The sequence below is a fragment of the Rhinoderma darwinii genome, chromosome 5, assembly GCF_050947455.1.
Source record: "Rhinoderma darwinii isolate aRhiDar2 chromosome 5, aRhiDar2.hap1, whole genome shotgun sequence".
Lineage (NCBI taxonomy): Eukaryota > Metazoa > Chordata > Amphibia > Anura > Rhinodermatidae > Rhinoderma > Rhinoderma darwinii.
In genome coordinates, this window is record NC_134691.1 from 51,365,820 (window position 1) to 51,388,129 (window position 22,310).

At 39.7% G+C, this 22,310-nt stretch overlaps 1 protein-coding gene across 3 annotated transcripts in view; it reads right to left on the reverse strand.

Annotated features, from left to right (window-relative positions):
• Positions 1-22,310, reverse strand: part of VPS13B (vacuolar protein sorting 13 homolog B) — an 886,671-nt gene that overhangs the window by 670,388 nt on the left and 193,973 nt on the right. For all 3 annotated transcript variants that reach the window (XM_075825953.1, XM_075825951.1, XM_075825952.1), the window contains exon 17: positions 3,632-3,810. In XM_075825953.1, the coding sequence (XP_075682068.1) occupies positions 3,632-3,810 (179 nt within the window). The remainder of the gene's footprint in view (positions 1-3,631; positions 3,811-22,310) is intronic.

A 22,310-nucleotide genomic window follows, 5' to 3' on the forward strand; every position in this document is an offset into this window, starting at 1 on the left:
ACAGACAAACGTCTGCCCATTGCTTTCAATGGGCAGATGTTTGTCAGCGCTATTGAGGCGCTATTTTCGGACGTAATTCAGGGCAAAAACGCCCGATTTACGTCCGTAAATAGGCCGTGTGAACATACCCTTATTCAATTTTTTGGCAAGCAACGTGACCAAAAATCCATCAATTCTGCAAATGTTTTTTTATTCTTGTTTTTTTTTACGGCGTTCACCCTGGGCTATAAATGACCATTTTACTTTATTCCTAATTCGGTCGGTACGATTACGGCGATACCATATGTATATAGTTTTTTTATGTTTTGCAGAGTTTGCGCAATAAAATCACTTATTTATAAAATAACTTATTTTTGGTGTCACCATAACTGAGAGCCATAACGGTTTTATTTTTCAGTCAAAAAAACTCTGTGTAAGGGCCTGTTTTTTGCGGGACGGGTTGTGGTTTTTATCGGTACTATTTTGGCACACATGCGACTTTTTGATCACTTTTTATTGTATATTTTGGGAGGGGTGGTGACCCAAAAAATAGTGATTCTAGCATTGTATTTTTACTTTTTTTTTTTTGCGGACCGATCATCGGTGTTCATCGTGCGGGAAAAATAACAGTTTTATAGTTGGGGTCGTTACGAACACTGTGATACCAAAGATGTGTACTTTTTTTAACGTGTTCATTTTTTTCCTATAATAAAATACTTATTATAAGAAAAAAAGCATTTTTTGTTTATGTAACTTATAACTTTTATTAAACTTTTTTAAAACATTTTTATGATCTTTTATTTACTTTTTTTTTTACTTGTCCCACTAGGGGACATTTAGACTTGCAGCTCTGATCGCTGCTGGATTATATTACATTACCTACGTAGTGTAATCTGTTCTAACGGTCATTGTGACGGGACAGTCAGTGACGCCATCTTCATGATAAAGTACGTGGGGGCGGATGGGGGTACCATTTCTCTCTTCTCTTGCAGAATATATTCTGTGAGAGAAGACAGAGGACTAACCGCCGCTGTTTTCACAGCGATCACCTTTATTCGTTGAATAACGGCGATCACGAGACCGGGGACAGGACAAAACGGTTCTTACTCTGTACTCCGCGGCCTCAGCTACCTCCATAGTTGAGTACACTGAACTTAAGCCCCTTCCGGGGGTGCTATCTTATGCCAAAGTGCCGCCGTGAAAACAGCGGCACTCTGGCATAAGTACCCTTAATCGCCGCCGTGAAAACACGTACAGGCAGTCATTAAGGCTTTAAAGCATAGAACAAACACTAGGTATAAATGGTTTAATAGTCACTAAATAGACCAAAAAAAATACAGAAAAACTAAGAGAAATTATTCCAGTGAAAAATCTTAAACGATTTGTACTTTACTCAGTTAGATTCCAAAAGGGTCAAATGAAAAAGTCACACTTTTCAAGATGGATTTCGATTCAGTGAACTTTCAGCATTAAGGTACACAAACCCATAAATATGTCCGTCAAATGCTGCCTGCTGGGCACCAATTACGTTTTATTGTTTAGTTCACACATCTGCTGTTTTGTGCATAATATTTCTGGGTCAATTAATCGACAAATCAAAGGTTTTCCGACACTTTACCTTCTGTGCACTGGGCCTCTAAAACACTTGAAATATTTGTTTCCATTGCGGACCACTTAACCCCATGCACTCTACCTACTTATGAGGAAAAAAAACAATATTTAAATGGGTTGTCCAGTTTAGAAAACCCTTTTTCACATACCCTATTAGGAAATTCTGAGTTAATAAACGGGGTCTCTTGTTCAACTCTGTCAGAGTAGAAGAGCGGTTACAAAGAGCGTCTTTTACTCTGGGGGACCTATCCTGAATTACACACACAACTCATTGATATGAATGATGTATATTGTGTAATACTCAGTATTCCCTGTGATGGCGCTGCAGGAAAAAAAGAACACTTACTAACAGATTTTCCCACAGATTACAGTTGATTGCTGGGGGGGTCCCAGCCGGGGGACACTTTGTGATCATCTTACTGTCAATGAATCTTTCTAACAAATATGAACTTCCTAAATAAGACAACCCCTTTAACATTAACTTAATTTGCGCCGAGAGTAATAACTTTCTTAAAAAAAGACATACTACCCTAAAGCTCTGGAAAAAGGAAAAACACAGTTGTTGGTCATGTACTAATCATTTCCCCAAAATACCAAAACTCATGTTTAGTATACGCCAGATTTGTGTCGAAAATCTTGCAGCATGGTGTCACATTTTAAGCTACGCCCCCTTTCTTGTAGACCACACCCCATTTTCAATCAGCAACACCCCTGTTGAATGTGCCAAATTTTTTTTTTTTTTTGGGGATTTAAAACACTGTACTGAGAAAAGGTCTATAGGCGTCAGCAGACTTACAAAAATATCGTATGGCATAAACATTTTTTAAGAACTCCTGCTTTAGTGTGTAGGGAATAAGATATTTGTGTTGTACTTGGGTGAAGGAATTGAAGGCTCTGCACCGACTGTTGGGTGACTCTGATACCTTACCAATATGTTACATGCACTTCATCTTTTATAAACAAGTGCATTTTACTACACCTTCATCCAATGATAAATGATTGAGCCAAAGAACTGATTCTTGCAATTTGAGATTAATTAGGATAACCCTAAACCCTAATTGAGCAATAAAGGCCATGTACACCTTTGAAATTGTTTTGTTTTTTTTATAAAAATGTCTATCAGTGTTTTTTGTGCAACTTTCTAAATACTTTATTAAAAAATTAACTTTTTGAGATACAGCTGCTGTGTATCCTGTATACAGAGCAGCTGTATTTTGCGCTGAAACCTGAATCCATCAGATTAGCGGGACGGGACTGATGGGTTCAGTGACAGCGAGTCGTGCGTGTTCATAACTTAGATGTGATGAATAACCGCTCGATCCTGCATGTGGACCCGCCGTCACTGTGCCGCTGACCTGACCGATTCAGCTCTCAGCGCAAGATACAGCAGCTCTGTATACAGGATACAAAGCAGCTGTATCTCAAAAAGTAAAAACTATTTTTAATTAAAAGTATTTAGAAAGTTGCACAAAACACACAGATAGATGTGTGTCATATATATATATATATATATATATATATATACATATATATTAGATAGATATATATCTAGATATAGATTAGAAAGCTAAACCACTTTCTAATATACTTTGCGCTTCCATTATTCACCTTTTTCAAGGTATTTGTTTGCGGTCAGTGAATGAGAACACTCTACATAATTAGTTGTGCTCTCAGCTAAGAGGTCTAGACAATGCTGAACTCCAGACCGAACTCCAGACCGATTCATTGTAGCAAACTACCAAAGAGGTGTGAAGCTGAGAGCAGGACTAGGTATATATGTAACAGGTTGCCGCCTCTGATGCAAACGAGAGAGTTCTCATTCCCTGACCGCAAATCTCTTGAAAATGGCAAAAATTGTATTGCCACTGGTACCATCCACAGAAGTTGCACCACACCGGTCTGTTGGTTCAGGTCCTCCTTTAAGTGCCATTACAGAACTGTGGGGGAGCCACAATGCATAACACCCAAATGAAATTAATACTGAAGATATCAATACATACATTACTACCATCCAACCATTTAGAAGAACGAGTTAACTTACCTGAGAAGACTTCAGTCAGTAAAGCTTCGCTCAGCCCTGAAGAACCAGAGGTGTTTGAACCATAAGACCAACTTTGACAGATAACTTGCAGTAGAAGGGTTTGCGCTCTCGTTGCTTGAATTGTCAAGTTAGGCAGCTCAAAAATGTATTCATTTACGGGAACAAGAGTGCGTTTCGCCCTGGTGAAGGAAGAAAGAATATGTAAATGTCTTTATATACAATTTAATAAGAAACTACCTATAAACAGGTAAGGCCAGGTTCACATCTGCGTCGGTGTGTTCTATTGTTCTACTCAGTCAGAGCTAGATGGAACGGTTCCGTTGCAACACAGACACCACCGGCGGCCGATGGAACCCTTTTTATTTTAATTGATTCCGTCAGGGTGTCCTTGGTTTTACCGGAAACAATAGCGCTATTTTTTCCAGTAATTTCTTCTGGATCGGCAACGGAGGCCACTAACGGAGCCTCCAACGCAGGTGTGAACAGCCCATAATATGTGATCTCGCGGCAATATTCAACTTTTTTTGGTTGCTGGTAGCTAAAAAGGAACATGAAACAGTGATATTATGATGATCTTCATCCAGTAATTTCTAAGAAAAAAACCACTAAGTCTGTTGAATGAAAGACTCGTTCTAATTTCCTTGGAGATCACATAAATCCATTTTAATAGTAATACAAAGGGTCTGTGAAACCGTTGTCTAGACCAACCAACTACCAGCTTTCATTATTCCATCCGGCCTTAGTAAAGTAGGAGTTGAAGTCAGATTGGATGCAATGGACAACTCGTTTTTATACAGAAGGATCATTATGTATGCCAGAGTGTAATTCAGGTGGAGTGTGTGTTGTGTTCCCCAGTATGGCCTACACACAAAGTCACAGAGTTAAAAATCCACACTAAGGCCTCATTCACACTTTTTTCCAGTGCTTTAAAATGCATGTAAAAAATGGCATATGTTTCAAGCGTTTTTAATGGAGATTTTTTGCATGTGTTTTTTTTGGTGGTTTTTTTTTTTTTTTATTCGGTGACATTTTGAACATACGCTTTGAAAATCCACTCACTCCTAAAACCCTACAAAAATGCCACAAACCAAAATACTGTGGGGCAAATATACTACATTTTATACAGTCTAAACGTATATCAGGCATGCTGTATGACAGATTTGGTGCATCTAGCTAGACAGTATTTTTACACTTAAAGAGGTTGTCACTAGTTTAGTAATGCCCAGTCTCCCAGCTAATCTAATAGGCGCTGTCACACTGATAATGCCAGTGAAAATTGTTTATTTTAAAAGTCATGAGCTTTTTTTTTTCTAAATATGCAAATCAGGCTATACTTGACAAGTGGGAGGTAACAGCAGCGATTCTCCTGAGGTGGAGCTCCTCCCATCCTCTGACGCTGTCCTATCAGCATGAGGCTGCTTCACACAGTGTGAGAGACGGAGGCTGGAGGGGGAATCACTTCAAACAGACATATCTCGGGCTGTGGACCACCTAGAGCAGTGCTTCTGGTGTCATACGAAAGAGGAGATTCTCATCTTTCATATGACACGAGGATCTAACTGTGACACAACTGGAGATATCGCCAGTTGAAAACACAGTCTAGAATGGAAGCTGTATACTATATGATGGCTGTGTTGCTGGGCAGTTGAAGGGGGAGAAGCTGTATGATGATTGGGCAGCGTCATACAGAAAACATCACACCGCCCAGAGTGATAAGAGTTACCTCCCATTTGGCAAGTATAGCCAAATTAGCATATTTAGAAAGAAGAACATATCTTTGCAAATAATAAACGTTTAAAAAAAAAAAAAAATCACACTGTATTTATCAGTGTGATTGTGCAGTGAAAAAAGCTGGGCTGGAACAATGAGAAGTGTATGACGCTGATTGGTCACTGATTGGTCAGCCTCATACACTTCTCTTCACAACGCCCAGTTGGTAAAAAGGAAAAACACGCCCAGTTGGTCATTAAGAAACGAATTAACCTAAATCTAAAATTGCTCATAACTTGCTCAAAAATGATAATTTTTCAAAATAAAAACCACTGTTATTTACATTACAGCGCGGATCAGATTATGTACTTAAAATACTGTTGCAAATTAAGCCAAATCAGAAGTGCTGGCTCTGTCACCAGATTATAAAACAGACCTTTCGTTCAATTTGGCGCATTTAAGGCACGCCCCTTCCGAAACTTGTTCCCGTGTCTAGAGGAGGTGCAAAATATCTGTTCTAAAATAAAATGGCCAAAATGAACCACATTGTGGTGCATTTTTTGATACATTCCATTCTAGGTGCAAACACATTAGTAAACCTGCCCATGTATGTAGACTTTCCGATACTTTACTATAGACTTTAAAATAACATCTGTCCACAAATTTATTTATTTTTTGGGGGGGGGGGGGGTGCATGAAAAACGCAGTGCCGAAAATGCTACAGAAAACGCAAGTAAGCAAGTAATTGTGGAGTGCGAAACCAGCCAAAGTACAAGACTGAAAAACCCAACATGGGGAAAAAAAAAAAAAGAAAAAGACAAAATAAAACAAAATGTAAACAACATTATTCCTTATTACTATTTATGGGGCTTTTCACTGATGCATTTTGCCCTCACTAATCAGTATTTTCCATAGATGGTACAATATAAACAGAGGAGGGGTTCTGCATGAAGACATCACATCCACTAATACTCAACACCCTAAAGTGGGGTTCTTAACCACGATCAACGATTGGTGGTTTGAAACCCCGTAGCTAAGGATCTAATGGACATCTCTATCAGTGTGAGTCTGCCTGCCAGACAAGAAGGGTCACTGTTTAAGTTTCACTACGAGCTGCAATTACATTTACCATTTGTGCCCTTGGTAATTTTTATGGCGGCATAATAAATTAATATGAACAATAAACGTTAACACAAAAAATTACCGAATTGTGACAATAACTGTCCAGTGTAAACAGGTCTTTGGAACCCTAACGTGAAGGCAATTATGACGTAAAAGCTAAATACCATCAAAAGTTAAATGGTTGTACAGGATTAAAAAAACATGGCTGCTTTTTTTCAATGCCACACTTGTCCACAGGTTGCGTGTGGTATTGCACCTCAGCCCTATTCACGTCAAAGTAGCTGAGCTGCAATACTGGACACAACCTGTGGACAGGTGTGGTGCTGCTTCCGGAAGAAAGCAGCCATGTTTTATTAATCCGGGACAACCCCTTTACTCTTCAGTTTTGGGTGGTGTTTTCATTTATGTGCTCTTGCTAATAAGACAAATATCGAGCAGAAAAGAGTAACAATCATTCCTCATGTACTCTATACGTGCAGAATGATTATCTAAAACTCAGAACGTCCCCTAGAAAACGCATTATTTACCATGATTCGGCTTTACTTGAACTTTTAACATAGGAGCGTTGAGCCAGCAACTAGTCTATAGAGGCTCCGTGAGCCCCAATCACAGCTTCATCTCCTATTATTTCTCAGTCATTCAGTAGGAAGTGAGGTCATGGAAGCTGGTGACCTGCTGGCTTGAGTCCCTTTACCGTCACTTAAACTGTTGCTAAGGAGTTTTCCATACAATTTATTTTTGGCAGAAATCTGTGTAAAGTTCCGTCCTCTGGGAAACAAACATCTGTAAACTTGATACTAAGCTATAGACTAAAGATATCAATTTGATTTACTACGATGCAATAATCAAGTGGAATAAACATCATTTTCCAGTACAGTCTGCAGATGAAATATAAGGGACACAAACCTGGACACGCAATGCGGAGTTGTACACAAGCCATCCTCAAATCTCTCACACATTTAGAGTAAAACAAAAAAAAAGCCATTTCAGCATTAATCTGCTGCAAAATTAACAGTTCATGGAAGCCCCAAAAACATTATTAATGGTCTCTATGTACAGCACCTCCAGTTTGTAGTTAGCTAAGTAGCGATGTACTCGGCTATCTCCGGCAGTCTCAGAATGAATGGAACGGCAGCGAGCATGCTCGCACGACTCGGACCCCCATTCTCCTGATCAATGGGAGCCCCAGAGGTGGGACCCCCAGCGATCAATCACTTATCACCTATTCTGTGGATAGGAGATAAATTGTTACGGTGGGACAACCCTTTTAAAGGAGCAGCAATATGAACACAGATTAGGGAAACCACAAGGATTTAATATTTTCTGCAGTTTTCATGCAGCACGTCAACAGTCTAAAGGAAGTGCTTCTTAAACGGAGTAAGGCTTTAGTGGCGAGGCTCATCCCAGTAGTTGGCGGAGCTTCCCCCCAGTCGTTGGCGAAGCTCCCCCCAGTCGTTGGCGAAGCTCCCCCCAGTCGTTGGCGAAGCTCCCCCCAGTCGTTGGCGAAGCTCCCCCCAGTCGTTGGCGAAGCTCCCCCCAGTCGTTGGCGAAGCTCCCCCCAGTTAACTCTTTTTGTGTTTTTTTTTTTAATGTAATTCTGGGTTCAGGAGACAAACGAAAGATAAATTAACCAATAATAGAACAAGGTGTCTTTTATGTCTCATGGTGAATTTCCATGTCAGAATTACAAGGGCCCTATTGACATTATGTTTGTGATGTCCATTTAGAATGTACGTCAGGAAAGCTCCCGATGCACATGCTAAACGTGTTCATCGGGGCCCATTACTCTGATGGAGGCCAAAACTCTATCCTTCTGGCCTCCATCAGATTGGTGTACATCAGTATAATTTTTTTTTATTGCGTTATCAAATAGCATAATAGACTACACTTTTCTATCCCACAAAACAAACATATACCTGACAGTATACTTTTTATTTTATTTTATTTTTTTACATTAAAGCCTATGGGTGTCGTGACTTTTCAATAGCCTTTCACGACATATGTTTAACAGATACCATTATAGTGTATGGCATCAAACCATAGCGTCAGTCACCCATAAACTATAATGGCACCACACTTAACATATACCTCATGAACAGGGTCATGAGAGTTCATGGCGTATCTGTTTAACGTATTCCATTAATGTCTATGGTGACGGATGCCACAGTTAGGCATCGGTCGCAGCCTATGTTTAACATATACGTTGGGTGCTTCCTCCCAGGGTACAAGTTAAAAGTAGACCAAAAAAACCTTGATCCCTAAGCGTATGTGCACACACACTAAATATGTCCGTAATTGACGGACGTATTTCGGCCGCAAGTACCGGACCGAACACAGTGCAGGGAGCCGGGCTCCTAGCATCATACTTATGTACGACGCTAGGAGTCCCTGCCACGCTGCAGGACAACTGTCCCGTACTGTAATCATGTTTTCAGTACGGGACAGTTGTCCTGCAGCGAGGCAGGGACTCCTAGCATCGTACATAAGTATGATGCTAGGAGCCCGGCTCCCTGCACTGTGTTCGGTCCGGTACTTGCGGCCGAAATACGTCCGTCAATTACGGACGTAATTAGTGTGTGTGCACATACCCTAACAAGGAAACACTGGGGAAACATTTAAGAAGCCCTGGTCTGAAGTACGCATCACATATTTTATGTAGTAGCAGGGTCTTTCTGTGACAACGCCTGTACATATAACTGCATGCACTAAAATGGAAGTCATTTAGATAAAATCAAATGCTTTTTAGACAACCTAAAATCTGATGGCCTTAAAAACACTAATGGGTAACTGTAAAAAAAAACGGATTAGTGTGTAATAGTAATAAAACTATGGCTTTGCAGCTACTAAAGTGGAGATTTAGAAATTCAATGAGTGACTCCATCCTAAAGTGATTCTGACATATCATAGAGAAAATCCCACTGCTGAAGTCCATTAGTTTGGACCTCAACTATTCAGTGTCGCTCAGATATAAATAAAGGGACATACAAATGAAACCCTTAATAACCAGCTAAATTTTTCAGTTTTTACACCTCTGCATTTAAGCAGCCATAATTTTTTTTATTTTTTTTAATTGACGTGGCCGTATGAGGCCTTGTTTTATGCGGGAGAAATTGTATTATTTTTTTTCATAGTTTGGAGGTAGAAAAAAAATAGTTTTACGGCGTGAATATAAGAAAAAGCGATTCTCGGCATCGTTTTTCTTCACAATTCATGCTAAATAACCCATTCGATTAATTCTTCAGGTTATTACGGTCATTTAGATACCGAATGTGTGTAGGTTTTTCTAGTGTAGGGGCAATAAAATATATTTTATGCAAAATAATGACTTTTTTTTATTTATTTTTTTTGTTACTTTTTTTTAATTCCATTAAAGGATAAAACTTTATTTATACCTTTATTTTTTACTTGTAATGTATTAGCATACTCCTGTATGCTAATACATCATACTGTGTCACTATGTGTTATACTGTGTCACTAACAGCAGGCAAACTGAACAGACAGCCATGGGGTCCTTTCTAGGTCCCCAGGGCTGACTGCAGAGGGATTCCCGGTGTTTGATCATGTCACCGGGTTTCCGATGACGAGATCAAAGTGGGGAGTTTCCTTTGATATTGCCATGGTCACGGACCGCGGGGATCAAAGGGTTAAACAGCTGGGGTCCGAATGTTTTCCGACCCCAGCTGTATTCAGTAGGCTGCTCTGAGATCAGGAGCGGTTACAGCTCCTGCTTAGAGAGAGAATGAGCGCTCACAGGAGCGCTCATCAGCCTCTTCTACAGTGACGCCAAAAGATGTGCTATAGACTAAGCACCTGCACCACCTGACATCAAAAGACGGTGGGCGGTCGTTAAGGCGTTAATGAAAATATAAAGGTGGTAAAAAAAAAATGACATTGTTGTAGTGCAGGAAAGAAAAAACGATAATACTTTATATTTTTCAGTGCAGAGAATTTAAAGCAGTAAAAAAAGCGTGTATTATAAATTTTTGTGATTTTATATGTTATGTGGCTATTCATTTATAAAAAAAATTGGGTTTTCACACTAGCCACTGGAGTAAAAATAGACCAACATTTCCTGCAGCTTAATTTTAAACTTTGCGGTGTACACTGGGACATGGTCAGCAGTGTCATCTCATAATTAGGAGGCAGGGAATTTAATAACAAATAATAGATCGAGTCTACTACTGGAGGCCTACATAAGGACGGCTAGAAACATTATAAACTCAATAAAGGCTTTGTATACAGTCCACCTGCTACGCCCTCATCTCCGGAAGAGAGGCTGTACTAGGCGATTGACGCTCTTCTGACCATTAAAGGTATTGTCCCACATAAGTCATTCAAGACTTATCCACAGGATAGGTATTAAATGTATGAACGCTGTGGGCCTGACAGCTTTTGCCTCCAGGCATCACAGCTCCATTCAAACAGGTGACATGAGACATTCTCGTGTTTGCTGGGAAAGATGACAATTGATTTTTGTGGAACACCATCATTAACTTTGATTCATTGCAGCAGCCACAAAGCATATACACCCTGCCGCACAGTCTATGAGAGAGAGCGCAATCTAAGGCTATGTTCACACGGGGTATTTTGCCGAGTTTTTTGACGCGGAAACCGCGTCGCAAAACTCGGCAAAAACGGCCCGAGAACTCCTCCCATTGATTTCAATGGGAGGCGTCGGCGTCTTTTTCCCGCGAGCAGTAAAACTGCCTCGCGGGAAAAAGAAGCGACATGCCCTATCTTCGGGCGCTTCCGCCTCCGACCTCCCATTGACTTCAATGGGAGGCAGGAGAAAGCGTATTTCTCGCTGTTTTATGCCCGCAGCGCTCAATGGCCGCAGGCGAAAAACGGCGCGATAATTGCCGCGAAAATCGGCGTGCAGGGAGAGGAATATCTGCCTCAAAGTTCCAAACGGAATTTTGAGGCAGATATTCCGCCCCCAAAATACTCCGTGTGAACATAGCCTTAGAGCATGCTCTTTGATTATTTGCTAGTACCATACGCATACCAAGCAAGATCACTGTGAAATTAAAGCATACAAATAAAAAGTAACTTGAGGTGCGAAACAAGGTCTAATCTAAAAGCCTTGTAAACAAAAATATATCCCCAAAGTGCAATAAAGCATTTATAGTTAATTAAAAACTGTAAAGATATGCGAAATCCAAAATCAAATATTTTCTTATAGCGAATTTCAATAACCTCTAAGGAAATAAAGCAGCCAGTACTTCTGTTTTCTTTCTCCAGTGTTATCGTAAAAGAGAAGGCAAGCTAACCACTACATTAGAAGTCGGATCATGTGTGCAGCAAATGCCTCCAATAAATGTTTCATTAATTGGGAATGACTAAAGATAAAAGAAAAACAGAATATCCTGGGCCAGAGTCATTTCAGGAGTTACAGTAAATATTACTTTTACAAAAAGTAATTAAGCCACCGGAATGCACCTGTTCATTCCAACCAATATTAGTTAATTCATTAATTCACTACAGTAAAAGGAATACAACTCTCAAAGCACCAACATGTACAGGGAGCTGTTTATAGGGGAATAGGGGCTCCCACAAGCCTCTGCACGGCAAACAGCTTACTTGTAGGAAAGCACTGAGTTACTGGTATAGGACAAATATATTGTAGTAAAGTTCTAATTAAGCACACATCGTGTCCTTTCATACAGCCGCAAAACAAAGACCGCACATGTTTTTTTTACCAGACAATTGATTAGGATGGGCGAGACTGATCCGCAAAAACTGACAAGAATAGGACCTGCACTGAGTTTTGCGGATCGAGCACACAGATCCGCAAAAAAAACGTCCCTATAGAAACAAATAAGTCAGTATGATATCCATTAAAAAAAACGATAGCCCACTGAAGAAATTAACTGATGTGTGCATGAGCCCTAAGAATTACAATATCCATTCCCTTATTTAACCACGTCCATTCACGTCATGGGAAGGGTCACCGTCCTGCATTCTGACTTGCATGTACATGATGGTGATTGTGTGGGCACAGTAGCTGTTCCCGCAAAATCAAAGTGACTTTAAAAAATTAACTTTCAAAAATTAAAACCAGTAAAATAGTTAATGAAAAAATAAAAACCAGTAAAAATAAAACACCTTTTTTTTTAAAAAAAGTGGCTTAATTGAATAAAAATGTAAAAAAAACAACATGAAAAGTACACATATATGGTATCGCCGCAATCGTAACGACACAAAAAATAAAGTTAACACATTAATACAACCGCATGGTGAATGTCATACAAAAAAGTGCAAAAAAACAATGGTGAAATTGCTTTTTATCTCTATCCCCCCCCCCCCCAAAAAAAATAAGTTAATTAAGAAGTCCCATGTTTTGTTTAAAAGGTTTTTTTTACTGTGCAAACGTAATAAAACCTATACATATGTAGTTTCACTGTAATCGTAACAACCTATAGAATAAAGGTAATATGTTATTTATGCCGCATAAAGAACGGTGTAATATTTAAAATGCAAATGTTTTTTTTTTTCAATTTCCTCCCCCCAAATTTTTTTAAATAAAAGTTAATCAATGTAATGTATGCACCCAAAAACAGTACCATTGAAAAATACAACTCGTCCCGCAAAAAAACAATCCCTCATACAGCTATGTCGACAGAAAAATAAAAAGTTTTAACTCTTGAAATGTGAAGATGAAAAAAAATAAAAAAAGGCCTGTAATCGATCACATCTAAGTTATGAACTTAGATATGATCGACATCAGCTCGATTCTGCATGTCAGAGATACTCAGGACCCACTGTCAATGACAGGAGCAGGATTCAGCGAAAGATACAGCTGCTATGTATATAGAATACAGAGCAGCTGTATCTCAAAAAGTTACATAAATTTTTAATAAAAACTAATTAGAAAGTTTCACTAATCACACGGATTGGCCTTTTTAATTAAAAAAAATATATAAAATAAATGCCTTTCATAGGTTTACATAGCCTTTAAGGCCAAAATAGGCCTGGTTGTTAAGGGGATTGAATCTTTGGACTCCTGTATTAATCTTTTTTTTTCAAAAATGCAAGGACTAAGCTTTATTCTACCAGTTCCATTTATAGGTTTTTGTTAGACCTACCATAGAGTGGGACAAGCTCACTCGTTATCCTTAATTCAGGCGAAATTTAAATTTCTGTTCAAGATCGATTGGCTTAATTCCTTTACCGACAAAGAAAAATGTACAGAGCGTTTCTTCGAGGCATGGTCTCCTTTTATTACTACTCTCCTGCTCAATGTAAGGCTGAGATTGCGGTCCCAATTTGAACAAACTGACTGGTTTGTTGAGGAAATTCTTCTGGGTAGAACACCTGTTTCCATCTCTAGCTGAGATGTTAGGGATTATACCATTTACCAACTATAATTATATTGGATGCCCTTGATGCACACAGTAGGGGGGGGGGGAGATACTACTGTTCATGTTTATACCTTCATTTGATCTTTCATGCAACTTCTATACATGACAGAGTACTCCTTGTTATTGTTACATTGCATGTATGTTTTTCTTTATTACTCTGTCTTATGAAAAAATAATAAAAACAGTTTAGAAAAAGAAAATGCTCTATTACAAGAGGTATTCCGATGTGAAACATTTATTCTTAATAAAAACCTGATCCATAGTGCTCTGGACCTCAGACTGGGCTGAAGGTTCACCTTCCAAAATGACAATGACCCTAAGGACACAGCCAGGACAACTCTGTGAATGGGCTTGAGTGGCCCAGCCAGAGCCCTGACTTGAACCCAATCGAACATCTCTGGAGACCTGAAAATGTCTGTCCACCGACGGCCCACATCCCACCTGACAGGCCTTGAGAGGATCTGCAGAGAAGAATGGCAGAAAATCCCCAAATCCAGGTGTGTAAACCTTGTGGCATCATACCCAAGAAGACTGGAGGCTGTTATCACTAACAAAGGTGCTTCAACTAAGGGCTGAGTAAAGGGTCGGAATACTTATGTCAATGCAAGATTTTAGATTTTCCTTTTCAATAAATTAGCAAATATTACTATCACTTTGTCATTATGGGGTATTGAGTGCAGAATAATGGGAAAAACTGGAATTTGTTTTATTTTAGAACAAGGTCTCAACATAACAAAATGTGAAAAAATGGGTCTGAAGACTTTCCAAATGCATTGCATTTCATTACTTATTTGTACTTTGTCATGGATCACATGAAATGACCAATAATTTAATGCTGCCTATTATAAAAATGTACAACTATTTTTAATCGCTATAACTTAACTACAGTCACAACAGGATCAACAAGCTGTACTTTCATGTGGTTACTGTACAATGTTTATTTTTTGTATTTTTATAGCATGTTTATTTTCTGCAACTCCGTATAAGCAATTTATTCATTCAGTTACTGCTCTAGTGAAGTTTACAATCTAATTTCACCACTGATTTCTTTGTATTGAAATTGTACTCGATGTAGTTTTTATTTAGAATTTACCAATAACACGTCTTTGGACAATTGAAAACGATTTTCATGTAAGGCTTCGTTCACATCTGCGTCGTGGCTCCGCTCATGGGTTCCGTCTGACCTTTCACTCAGGGGAACCCATGAACGGAACCCAAACTGAAAAAAACGTAAACCATAGGTTGCATCACCATCGATTTCAATGGTGACGGATCCGGTTCAAATTGTTTGTTTGTCACCGTTGTTTAAGGGCTCTGGTATTTTTACGGAATCAATACTGCACTCTACTGCGCTATTGATTCCGTCAAAATGACGAAACCCTTACACAATGGTGACAAACGGAAACCATTTGAACCGGATCCGTCACCATTGAAATCAGTGGTGATGCAACCTACGGTTTCCGTTTGTTTCAGTTCAGATTCCGTTCATGGGTTCCCCTGACTGAAAGCTCCAATGGAACCCATGAGCGGAGCCACGACGCAGATGTGAATGAAGCCTTATGGGTACCTTGTTATATATGCTTTCTGATTTGTACCGATTCCTTATTACCTATATAGCACATTGTACATAGCATGCACCTACAGTACTCTCCCCACTATCAATCTTTTTTTTTTTGTATCAAAATGTATCAATGTGTTTTGTGCAACTTTCTAAATACTTTTTATTAAAAATATATTTTTACTTTGAGATACAGCTGCTTTGTATCCTGTATATAAAGCAGCTGTATCTAGTGCTCAAACCTGAATCCGTCAGGTCTGAACAAAACACGATAGTTTTAAAAAAAAAAAAAAATGTCTATTTCAAAAGATGTAAATAGCCTCTAACGTATATGTTTTTCAAGCATGGGAGGATATTCACAAACCAGACGTTGCCCTGGCCAGATTTCAATTTAGGGCCTCATTGATGCCTGACTGCAGCCCTAAATACTGAGCTCTACACCTGCCAATACTTTGCATAATATAGTATATTTTATTTCTGTATATAACTATATAGTCAAAAATTTACAAATTCACCACATTTAAGCGTATCTTAAACTCAGTTTATTTCTGTTGTGTTTTTAATGTGTGAACCGAAGTTTATGCAATAAAACGTGGTAAAAGTTTAAAGTTGTGAAAGTTTGGATACTTTCACATGGTAAAACTTGTTGGTGGCCTCTATTTTTTTTTTTATTATGCTATAAATAGTGGTGTGTATATATTTGTTTCTACCAACATATGTTACGTTATTGCATTTAAACATTTATTCACAAAAAAATGTTTTATAACAAAGTATACCACATCGAACATCAGTTTATATATGAGGTTATTAAAAACTAGTCTTGACTGCCAAACCAAAACAATTTTTTTTTTAAATGCTCTACTTTAAGAGTCTGTGTTTGATTTTCATGACACAAGGTCCATGCGGCTCTTTATTAAAGCGAAAGATACATCATGCAATAGACAGGCGGACTGAGAGAGCACACTACTACACCAACATATCGGCTTCAGAAAACAGAAGAACAAGTTGAAGGATGTCCTACCGGGAGAAATAAATTATAATGTAACTGGCTGAACAGGAATCTCATTAAAGTCTAGGTTGGACCATCTCCAAAATAGTTACGGGAAGGATATGGGAGAGCAGTGTGCTCAAGTGAGAAATAGATTACCTTAATTTTGAAGAAACATTTTCACATAGAATTAAAGGGATCGTCCGGGCACAGGGTGTTATTTTTTATACAGGTGACCTAACCACAGGATAGGTCATCAGTATATGATCGGTGGTGTTCCGACACTCGGACCCCACACGATCAGCTGTTCCGACTGTGTCCGGCAACAGGATTTATACAGTGTTCGGACCCAGAAGCAGAAGGCTCCGTACACTGTATAGCGGCCGTGCTGCAGTACTTTAGCTCTGATCCTATTCCAGTGAATAGGAGCACAGCTGCAGTAACCTAGAGCAACCGATATACAGTGTACAGGGCGCCTTCTGTTTCCGGCATGGACCCTGTATAGTTTCTGCCGCCCGGAAGCAGCCGTAACAGCTAATCTGTGCGGGGTCCGGTGTTGGACCCCACCGATCATATACAATGACCTATTCTATGGATAGATCATCAGTATAAAAAAAAAAACACGCATGACTGGAAAACCCCTTTAAAATTATTCCTAATGAAAATATATGCCCTTTAGCAATTCTCTTCTCTCACATTTTTCAAATTCTGCTCAGCAGCGTCACGGTTACATAGGGGTCTACTTTATCTCTTATCCAAAAATGACATTAGGAAATGGCAGCCATTACCCCAGATACCTGAATGGTTTATCCACTAAGCAATGCAGTGATGGAAAGGTAATATTAAAGGGTAAGCAGGCAGATTCCAAGAGTCTGGAACAATAGGTTATAGCCAATATTGTATTGGCTGCCATAACATTGAAGATACACTTTTGAATGGGAAACAGCAGAAATGAAAAAATAGAACACCTCATAATGGGGAAAAAACTAATTCAAGGACTTAATTGGTGATATTTTTTATTCTAGGTTGAATTTTTTTTTCTTACCTATAAAAATCACAACAAACTCGTTGAACACAGAAAGTAATATTTGAATAAATCACAAGTCACTTTATTACCAAATCTGTCCGTCACTACCTAAAATGAAAAAATTGTGAAACACATCACACAAATATATTTGGAATTTCATAAATGGTTGACCAAAGTGTCTTATCCTAAGTAAATCATATCAGTCACAACATAAAGAGAACGTAACATCAAAAAAAATCCAAAGTGGGAACAATTCGTAACGCTACCAACCGGACTGCGACATAAAAGCAAACAACAGTTTTGCTGTCAAGCTTTCTTAAGGGGTAAAGCTTTGGTGGGTGCAAAGGTAATAATTTATTGTCAAGGTGATGGGTGGCCTTACCCACAGAATATCAAAGCCAATTGGATGTTATTTGGCGCTTGTTCGCCTGCTAACAGACGTCCACTCTTAACAGAGCCCAGCGTCTGGATTACGCTAAGTGCGCATGATCAATGCACCGTTCGGGTTATCATGATGTGCCAGCATGCGCAGTTCAAACTTTTTTTTTCTTTATCTTTTTGTTCTAAGTGGGGAACATAATGGAGATTTGGTGGTTAATTGTTTGAAAAGTCCTAGCGCGTTAATGGGCTCTAAAGGTGATATTACATGGCCCGATGTGGGCCGCGTAAAGGAGTGCCCGTAAACGAGACAGCTCATTGATCGGCGCTCATTTGCTCCTTTCACAAGGAGCTAGTATGGGGACGAGTGCTCGTTACGCCATTTGCTCGCCCCCATACATTTACAAAGGGAGATGTGCTGCCGACAACGATAATAGTTTTGGCATTCAAAACAATGCAATCAGTCGATGAACGACTGTTTGCTCATTCATCAGCTGATCGTTGCCCTGTGTACACAGGGCAGTTATCGTAAATGAGCGTATTGTGAACAGTCGTTTGCCCGATAATTGTCCACTGTAAAATGGCCTTAACTCTTTCCCAGATCTGTAATTCACATTGCACGTAAATAATACTGCTTCTCCTTATGTAGACACAGCAAGAAGCCAAGCAGCCTTAAAGGGAACCTGTCACCAGCATTTCACCTATTAAACCAGCAATACCTGGTGGAAGTGGGTGAAAAAATGTTATGTAAACTATAATTATCTTCCAAGTCAGCTCTGTACCTTTAGTATTCCGGCACCGTATGCTAATGAGAATAAAAGGGATAACGGCAATGAACTTTTGACCGCAGTGGCCAGTGAGGGGTGAGTAGAGTTCCATAGGTGAAATGCTGGTGACAGGTTCCCTTTGAAGAGACGGTCACCCCCGAAAAACCCGCTTAACTACAGTTAAAGGGGTTGGCCAGGAGAAAAAGATGTTCTAAAAAGTGTCCCCCAGCATTGGTGTGCCGTCCCTAAAACCCCCTACATACTTTCTAACCAGTTTGTTTGATCTCCATCGTCACTGTTGCTCTGTTTACATCCCTTACTTCTGGTCCTGGCTGTTTCCTGTCTTGTAACCCACCATACCCATGATCCCTTGCTGCATCTGAGGAGACAGCTTACATCCCCCCCTTCCTCCACAGCATCTCAGCTATTTGCATACTGCCAAGCCCCTCTATGTTCACAGGGTCATTCCCTGCTCTAATTACTGTCACCCAGATCCCTGCACACGGTCACACATACCCAGTAATTATCAAACAGGGGGATGGGTTTATATACAGGAATGTGGGTGTAATACACAGGGATCACAGGGTATATGCATCGATGATGGGGTAACACACAGGGATGATATAACTCCATGATCCCTGTATATAAACCCCATCATGCCTCTATATAACCACTATCATCCCTGTGTATTTCCCCCATCATCCTATACCGGGACGATGGCAGTTATATACAGGAATGATGGGGGTAATAGACAGGGCCTGTACATCTACAGGCAATGGAACCAGAGGCAGAGCTCTGAAGAGCTCATGAAACATCCGCCCGGCCCACGGTCTGTAAATGTAGTTGATGATGCGCCGTGCCTTTGTTCAGCTGGAAGTGCTGGCTGAGTAAAGACACGGATTGTCATCGGAAAATAAAAATTACAATTTTAAGTAGGCAACGCTGCCATATATAAAGAAACATTATATTAGAAAAGTAATTGTACATGTCACATTAGGTTAAAATAAAAACAAAATGTATTCCTGGCCAACCCCTTTAACACACTTTTATACCAGATTACATCCGTAATCGCGATCTTCGATACGATTGCGGTTAACGATCGAATAGCCATTACAGACAAGTATTTACACACAATGTTATGTCAAATCATTTATCGTTTTTCCCTATTTAACAATGTCATATCTGTCAAACGATTCAGGTTTACAAACCACAATGTCAGAATGAACAACGATAATTTTTATATTTGCATAAACTGTTTGTACTATCAATGAAGATTTATCGCTAGTCATTCAGCCGCTATACCTATTTACACTGTTATCGTGCACAATCGCTCGCTTGGGTTGGAATCTCACCGATTATCTGCTCGTGTAAATGGACCTTAAGGCTACATTCACACGAGCGTGACAGATTTCCGCGCATAAATCTGGTCCGTGTGCGTTGCGTTATTGCATGTGTCGAATGCGTTTTTCATGCACTCGCAAAGCATTTTTTTTTTTAAATGGAACTGATGCGCAAATCACGCACAGCACACGGATGTTCCCTGGAAAGAATGTTCCCTGGAAAGAACATGCTAAACAAGATCTCCTTAAGTCAGTGTCTCTTTAAAGGAAAATAAAAATAAAACATGATAATTCTAAACAGTGCAAATATTAATACATCAAGTCCACTGTCAAAAGCACATCCTTCCCTTTGAAATTAAACAATTAGTCAGTAATTGTTATTAATTCTATTTAACGCACTCGCACAAACAAGCCACATTTAAGTAACAAAAGAGAACAAAACCTAAGTCTCTGCTTTCATTATGATGAAGCATTTAAAAGACCACAGCTAGAGAACAAACCACCAATACATATGATCTTCAAGCAACTCTCATGTGTTATTCAAGACACCACAAACCACATAAGAAGTGCTTGATATGAGGAACGTGTTTTCTGGAACATATTTTTAGCCCATGCTTTTTTTTCTAAGTATTATATTCATCAGCTTCCCAATTTTTAAATTAGACTGCAGAGAAAATCCCAGATGTTACTTTCACACAAAGCAAGGGGCATCACCAAATGAGGAAGACGTTAGTGGAGTTGTGGCGATGACAATAAATCGATCAGAACAATTTCAGAACTCTCCAGGACCCAGTCCATGTAGCTGATAAGGTCTTTGAGTGCACCTCAAGTTAGAGAGACCTATAATATGTCATGGAGACATGTTAGAATTTCTCATCAATGGAGTGGAGGTGCTGTGACACCCACTGATCGCTAAAACCAAGATGCTGTGGCACTTCAGTTATGGGATATAAAGATGGCCCAAAGATCGCTGTGTCGCCCTACGTAAATCGCAGGTATTGAAAGTCAATGTGGTCGCTTAGCGACCCGCAAGTTGATGTGAACGCGACACCCCAGTCCCAAGAAGTCCAGCGGGTTTGGACTTCTTACGACTGGAGTCGTTACCTGCGATGCAGGCAGGGAAACACAGCGATCTTTAGGTTCGCAACGTAGCACGGCCAAAGTAGCCGTGTAGCCCTTGCCTAGCCTGGAGCTATTGCAAAAAGATTCTTACCAAATATTCAACCAAACATCCCCTATACACAGTATTATATTAGCAATTTAAGGTGATGTAGGATTGTGTAGCCGACATAAAAGGCCATGAAAAAGGAAAAGGCATTCAGCCTAATATTATACTATGTAAATCTTTAAGACCTAGATTCCTGACCCTATCAAAAAAGATAAAGGATCAAAAAAATGAGAAACACATGCAGAAGACCATTATCTCATGAAAAAAGAAAAAAAAATCTTCTCGTTGGCTCAGGAGAAAGTGTTAACGAGTACAAGGCAGCTGATATATCTCTGTCATGCTGGTGGAATCAGAGCAGACTGGTTCCTTTAAAAGTGGGATGGTGTTTGAAATCATTGTCTACTTCTGTTAACCATGGTTACCTCCAAGGAAACACGTGCAGTCATCATTGCTTTGCATCAAAAGGGCTTTATAGGCAATGACTTTGCTGCTTCTAAGATTGCCCCTAACGTAACCATTTATCAGATTATCAAGAACTTCAAGGAGAGAGGTTAAATTTCTGTGAAGAAGGCTTTTGGCATCCTCGAAAGTCCATTAAGTACCAGGGCCGTCTCCTAAAGAGGATTCAACACCAGTGCAGAGCTTGCTCAGGAATGGCAGCAGACAGGTGTCAGTGCATCAGCACGCACAGTGAGCCGAAGGTTTTTGGAGGCTGGACTGGTGTCAAGAAGGGCAGCAAAGAAGTCACTTCTCTCCAAGAACATCATCAAGCACAGACGGACATTCTGCAGGAAGTTCAGGGATTGGACTGCAGAGGACTGGGGTAAAGTTTTTTCCCCTGATGAAGCCCCCTTCAGACTGTTTAGGACATCTGGACGAATTTTTGTTCGGGGAAAAAAAAAGGTGAGTCTCTCACAATTTTGCCTAAGAACACTTCCATGAATAAAGAATGGTATCTAAACATCCTCCAAGAGCAACTTCTCCCAAAGATCCAGGAGCAATTTGGAGATGAACAATGCTTTTTCCAGCATGATGGAGCACCATGTCACAAGGCATCTCAATCCCACTAAGAACTGTTGGTCAATCTTCAAAAAGCGAGTGGACAAACAAAAACACAGAAATTGTGATAAACTTCAAGCACTGATTAGGCAAGAATGGGTTGCCATCAGTCAGGATTTGTCCCAGACACAGATATCCAGTGTGCCAGGGCGAATTGCAGAAGTTTTGAAAAAGGAGGGTCAACACTGTAAATATTGAGTC